Source organism: Eurypyga helias, unplaced genomic scaffold (genome assembly GCF_000690775.1).
Source record: "Eurypyga helias isolate BGI_N326 unplaced genomic scaffold, ASM69077v1 scaffold3264, whole genome shotgun sequence".
In the NCBI taxonomy this organism is placed as follows: domain Eukaryota; kingdom Metazoa; phylum Chordata; class Aves; order Eurypygiformes; family Eurypygidae; genus Eurypyga; species Eurypyga helias.
The window spans coordinates 45,536-52,441 of NW_010248018.1; the positions used below are offsets into that span (position 1 = coordinate 45,536).

General features: G+C 39.8%; 1 protein-coding gene across 1 annotated transcript in view; it reads right to left on the minus strand.

The window, feature by feature from the left end:
• The window catches only part of DHX15 (DEAH (Asp-Glu-Ala-His) box helicase 15), a 39,212-nt gene extending 32,800 nt beyond the window's left edge, over nt 1–6,412 (minus strand). The window contains exons 1-3 of the mRNA XM_010150903.1: nt 6,026–6,412; nt 1,556–1,749; nt 279–438 (exon numbers count right to left, since the gene is read on the minus strand). Of these exons, the coding sequence (XP_010149205.1) occupies nt 279–438; nt 1,556–1,749; nt 6,026–6,412 (741 nt within the window). The remainder of the gene's footprint in view (nt 1–278; nt 439–1,555; nt 1,750–6,025) is intronic.
• Between the last annotated feature and the right edge of the window lie 494 nt (nt 6,413–6,906).

Consider the following 6,906-nt stretch of genomic DNA (forward strand, 5'->3'; position numbering starts at 1 on the left):
TCACCTAAATATAGCACTCTAATTGCAAAAGTCCAGAAAAATTCCTACTCAAATGCATAAAGGTTAAGCTACAATTACTTTGTCTCTAGTATCTTTCTCAGTACAAACTGCATTAAGCGTTTCCTAGACATATCTTTCCCATGCAGATTATCCTTAGATCAAAAACCACTTGACCTGCTCTAGCAGATTCTAAAAATCAGCTAACAGTAAGCACAGGTACTTTATCTGGTATGTCTGCAACCCGAAAGGAGATGCTGTTTGGCTTCATCATGACTGACCTTCAAGTCGGACCTCTGTCTTACAACTTCCTTCAAAACTCCCATCAAAATATCAGTAGCCAGCGTTCTCTCGTGGGCCTCATCAAGAATTATAACACCATAGCGCTCCAGCAACGGATCATTCATCGCTTCACGAAGTAACATACCATCAGTCATATACCTGAATACAAACAAAAACAATCTCAACACAAATTTTACTTGATCCATCTGAGAGAGAAACCTCTTTTCCACATCGTTCACCACATTACTTGAACTAAGCTTGTAATCAACTTTTTAAAAATAGAAACATCAGTAAACTATTCCCAGCAATGTAACAAGCTCTCTATCTGACAACTTAAAAGTAATTACTGCAGAGTGTAAGTGAAATCTGGGAGAAGGGGAAAAGCGTACAAAAAAAGGGGGCTGTGGGAGACAGCTGTGGGAAATGAGGTTTAGCAACATTACAACTACTTTGCAGGCTATTAGTGGCAGACTTCCAGGTCTACAATCAAGAACAGAAAGAGAAAGGAAAAAACCCTGAAATTCTATAAACACCATTTCTGCAATTGTTTCTACCCTTTTCTGTTTGCAGACCATCTGTTCCCTTTTTGCTTTCCCATCTCAGTTCCATTTCTTTTCACACATTAACTTTATTCCCAGCCTTCAACTACTCGTACGAGCAAGAGGGACATCTTGACAGAAAGCACCACTCCTTGAACCACACTACATGCAATCCTTTTTAAGTCAGCATTCTGAAAGCCATCTGCAAGTGGCATATTAAGTGTGCCTGGCTCACCCCACACAGCACAGGGATCTAGAACAGCTGACAGCTAAACCACCATGGATTATGTGTCCCGGAGTCAGGTACAGGCCAGTTTCGGAACTGTGGCGGTTCTCCTCACCGAAGTAAGGATTACCCCAAGTAGGAAGATACCACAGTCAATGGTCAGCTGAATTCGTAACATGAAGAGAAACTGAATGCTGAAGGGCTTCATTCTGAATAGCACCTTAATCATTCAAATACTTCTTCAGATCACCTTCTTTACAGATCACTAAAATTAGTTTCCAGGGGGCACCGTGTTTTCTTTAGGAGCGATAATTCTACTCAAGCCCCACACCCCAGGTTTCTCCCAGCTCATGCTATGGCTCCCACCTCTCTTCTCCACTCACACGTACCAAGTGCCTGTCCCTAGATTCACTCCCCTCATAACCCTGCTCACATAATTCCCTACCCTGTGATTCCCCCCCACCTCTGAGTAGGCCGTGTTGTACCTTTACCTGACAGTTGCCATACTTACTTCAAAATTGTTTTCGCACTACTGCAGTCTTCAAATCGAATCGAGTACCCGACCTCCTGGCCCAGCATGACATCCATCTCATCAGCAACCCGCTGCGCCACACTCATTGCCGCCACTCTCCTCGGCTGGGTACATGCTACCCCCCTCTTTGGTCCAGGTAACGAGCGCATGTAGTCCACACACCACTGAGGGATCTGTCAGGAATAAAACTCTGTTTTAAACACACTTCAAATGGCCAAATGTAATCTGTAACCTTTTTGTTGTATCCAAGTTAGCTGTAAATCCACGGAGTTGCCAACGGCACACACAGCAATGAGAGCTGAGAGCAGAATTTGTTGGACCCAATGCCACTAAATAAGGCACACTAATACCAATCACCTACATCACTACCTTTGAAGTTATCAAGGAAATACTCTTAGAGCAGTACACAGGTACTTAGCAACAGTCACCATGCTCGTAAGCAACCAAAACTGAAGTTAACCCTCAGAATTTTGAGATCCATTGTTCCAAGTTTCACAGTAAGAAAATTACACTCCATGGCTTTAAAAAGTAATTCTTATTGATACATTAAGGAAAAAATATAGTGATATAAAAATTGTCTTAGCCAGGAATCAACAACAAATGAACAAATAACTAGTCATGGTCATTTAGGTAATTATTGTTCTTTTGAAATTTTATCTACCTGGTAAGAAACCTGGAAACAGTAATCATCACCCAAAACAAAGCTTTATTCAGAAGAATTTCTAGGTCAGTAACAGTTCGATGAAGATGGAATATTCTTAGCATGTTCTCAGTATGACATTTTATGAGGAGACATCTCCAGGCACAACTAGTTCCAAGTCTACAGAGCAAATAAAATGCACTCCTCAGAAATTGCTTTTCAAGTGTGCTTAAAAACTCACATTTACAGAGGTAAAAACAACTTAAAACATTGCACCAATGTGGAAAAAAAGGAAAAGCAATATCATTTAAACCAGGAAAATTTTTCTTCTAGGATACTGTGTTTCTACAGCACAATGGAAGTGGGCACTAAAAAATACCCACAAACAGACAAGTATAGACTAATGAAAAACTTTTTTTTTAATGGAGAGCATACTTCCATTATAAATACAGGGGGAAAAAAGCAAATGCTATCAAAATATGACAAAAGACTACTAAACTGCTGAGAACTACTCAGATTTCTGGAAAAACCATTCAAAACTAAAGATAGCAGTTTTTGAACACTGACACCATATACTTAAATCCCTATCCTGTAACACATACACACTCCCCTAATGTGCAGTGTAGAGAAAGGCATTTGCTTCCCAAGTCACTAATAAAAACTCAACTCCAAGCATATCAGGTGAAGCTTCTTGATTGTAAACAGAGCAAGTCCTGAAATAAACTTTAAAACAGCAGGGCTGTCAGGCCCCAGTAGTATGAAAGGAAAATAATTTAGAAGCGGTTTTCCAGTAAACAGGAAAACCCACAACACTGGTCTGAAAGGAAAGGCCTAGCCATCTCAGCGTGCTATGCTGATTCAGATAGCCATCAGAATACTTTTCACCTCCAGCTTTAAAAAACATACAACCACTAGGAAAAAGGACTGTGTCAGCCTACCTTTTCTACCACATTTCAGTCATGACTGGGAATATACAAGAACACTTGGCATCTGGTTCTTACAAAACCTAACAGTTAACACCACTGACAAAGACCTAACCAAAACTCTTGACTTTCCTTTAAAAAAAACATATAAGAGTATCAAAAGCACAAGGAACCCTTAACCTCAAGGACTTCCTCAAATAAGGGAGATTATCAAATATGAACTCCATAAACATGAGTAGGTAGGGACTACACCTGCAGCGGGCTCTAACATCAAAAATGAACAGCCCTCAGTGCATTCAGGACTACTGCAAAGTCATAAGAAAGGCATGTTTTCAAAGGGCTGCAAGGCAAGAAAGGGAAGACCACTGTCCGTCTGGCTCTTCTGAGCCACCTCCATCTATTGAAAGGTTGTATGACACAATTCTCTAAACTTTCATCAGTTGAAAAGATGCCAGACCGACATAAAGTCTCCTGTGGACCACAAGTACAGCAGGACATTAAGCTATGCTCAGAGTCCCCTAGCTTCTGAACTTCACTCACCAAGAAAACTCCCTGACAGACTGGCATCCCTTACCTTAGGCTCTCAAGTGAAAGCAGATGCTACCCTACCATTCCATCTACAGAAGACACTTTATTACGCCAGCACCTCATGTGAGCCCACATTTAAAAGAGCATATGTTGCAATTATCACAAGCACTAACCTCTTCCTAAAAGAAATCCAGCCCATTTCCACTAAAGAGCATTCTCAAAGCATTTAAAGAGTTAAGTTTAAATTACGAGCCAGACCATTACAAATATTGAAGACTTGAAAATTAATGGCCTTGACTTCCAATACACTACTTCAGTGCTTTGGGTTTTTCCAAGTCTATGTGGAACAAGACTTTCAGAAAAACTTTATCTCCTGTTGTTTTCCACTGTTGGAGCCAAGCGTTCCCAAACCTGAGCGCTCTACAAGACCGAAGGGAAAACGTGCATGGGGAAGTGACTTGATAAGTATCAGCTCACTTTCAAAAAGAGTACTTATTACTTTGCAGTCTTCTACTGTCACCAAGAAAGATATAATGAATTTTCTTTCAAAATTATTATAATTCAAATAATGCCAACTTTATACCAATAAAAGCAAGCATACATATTTCATGTAAACCTTCAGTTTGAGCATTAGCGGGTTTGTTAACCCCAGATAATCATTTATCTTGCTCTGATCAGGGAATGCAAGGAAAAGAAAAACAACCAACCCCTGAATGGTTTTAAGACAGCACTTGATCCCAAAAAGGATGTGACATTATCACATGCAAACAAGGTTTTCATTAAGTGGCAGCAGGATCATGTTCAGAGACATGTTCATACGGAGAGACTCAATTGTTTCGAAACCTACCTGCAATCTCATCAAGAGACAAAATTCAGAAGAAGCAGTGAAGCTTCCAAGACAGCTTATGTGCTTTTGGTAACTTAACCCCATTTTCAGGCAAGATGCCTTGGGTTAAAGTCCTTTCAGAAAATAGGGGTGAAGTAATAAGACAAGTCAGGGCTTGTCCTGAGATTTATGACTCAGCAATGACATGAAATTAGGATGTATTTGATGTTTAAGTCATAGATATTAACACCACACAACCTTTAGATCTTCAAATTCTCAGATTATACAACAAGAAATCTTATTTTCAAAGTATTCTGAACATTCATGCAAAAAAAAAAAAAACCAACCCCACAACCTGGTGTCTTTCTTTCTCAAGTAACTATATAATGAAGCTTTACTGAAGAATCCTATAAAATCCTGGCCTCAGCTTACATGTCAGAACAGCAATACGGATGATGCAACAAGGCACCTTCCAAACAAGATACTGGTTCCTAAAATTTGCAGCAAGGGCACTTGAAATATTTCAGGCATAGCTACAAAAGGTACCCGATGTACTACCATGTCCTTCATTTTTCCAGACACCCAAATTTTATTTTATGACTAAAAATTTATTTCTGTAAGTTAGCTATAATCTATTTTACAAAGACTAAAACATCCTTCAGTTTTTATTTTCTGCCTAGATAAGAAGTATCGTGTTGCAGAACAAAACTTTCTACATTGCTTTACCAGACAGACTTTGAACAGGAGACATAAGGACAGATTAGAGTTTCAAGCAAGTTTGTCCTGCTGTAAATACACAGTGGTGTTTCTTATATCTTCCCTGTTCACTGGTCCCCAAAACTCTTCTTAAGGATTAAAGAGGCTCTACAGATCTGTTACCACTATTTTCAGTGCTGAGGAAGAATTTTAAAGCCACAAAACTGAAAAAAAAGCTATTTTAAATGCAGCACTGGAAAGCTCTATGAGCTCTGAGAAGTTTCAGTAGCAAGAAAACACAAGTCTCTTGTCTCAGGTTTGAGTATGACCAAAACACAGGATCCAATCAGGTCATGTCAGAACAGTATCTGACATCCAATTCACTGTAAGTTCATATCTGTAGCAGTAAGTTTCATAAAACACTAGCAAGTCCCTACTTGTTTAATCTTTTTCCTACTTTCAAGCTGCTATCTGCACAGCTAAATAAACTGCAGATTTAAGTTTGGAACCATCACCTCAGCCTGTGGGTTAGCACACTTCGGTCTCACCATTAAAAACTCTTTATTTTGCTTTACCACAAGGTAACTACCCATCAAAGCTTAACAATGAGGGGCCAGAGAACAGGACTGGATTGTGAAAAAGAAAGATGCTGAAACAATCTTCTGACTTCTGTATTCATTACGCAAATAAAGCATTCATCAGATTAACTGTGCTCTCAATTTGTGAGGTGTTCTTACACAACGAATTTCAAGAAACCAAAGAAGTTCCACCGCCCCCACATCTATCAGCAGTCTCAACCTTCACAAAACCGCAGTATCAAATAGGTAAGAACTCACCTGTGTTGTTTTACCAGACCCAGTCTCTCCGACCAGCACAAATGACTGATGCCTAATCAATATATCCGTAAACCTTTCTTTATATTCCCAGACAGGAAGCTGTAGCCTTTTTTTCAGGATGTCATAATATCGTGGTGTATGTGGTAGATTTGTGAAAGGGTTAATACTGTGTGGAATCATTGCTGGTTTTATAGTCGGTAACCCAGCAGACGCATAATACGATGAGTTAGATGTAGATCGCAGATCTTTTTCCTTGTCCCTTTCTCTGTCACGATCTCTATCTCTGTCACGATCCCTGTCGCGATCTTTAGACCGGTCATCGCGGTCTCTGTCCCGGTCACGGTCTTTCCTAAAATGAATTGAGACACAGCAGAAAATTAGATACATGAATATTCAAATGCAGAGTAGGAGTTTAAATACAAAGCAAATTTAAAGGTATCCAGTACAAAGTGGATATAAACCAAACCTTTTCAAAAGCCTCGCAAACAGCTGCCTGGAAGGAGAGGCATCAAAGAGGAACCACATATGATGCATACTGAACACAGCATATACATAGTTACGCTCACTGTACATGAGAACTGCCGCTGCTCTCAGAGCAAGACAAACATCACCTTCATTTAATGACCAGAAAGCCTCAGATGCACATTCTAGACTATTCTCAAAGCTGCCCATCCCTACCTGCTGATGCAGAAAAATGGGAGAACACTAAATACTCTTCTTGCCTACCCAGCAGAGGAATTATGCTAACCATAAAAACTAACTCAAGATGGTAAGCAAGCTCTAGAAGACACGTTTGATTTCAACATCCCACAATTCCTTCGTACTTTTTTCTTCAAAGGCTTCCATATAATTCTGACTCAATCAACCTTGATATACAGGGT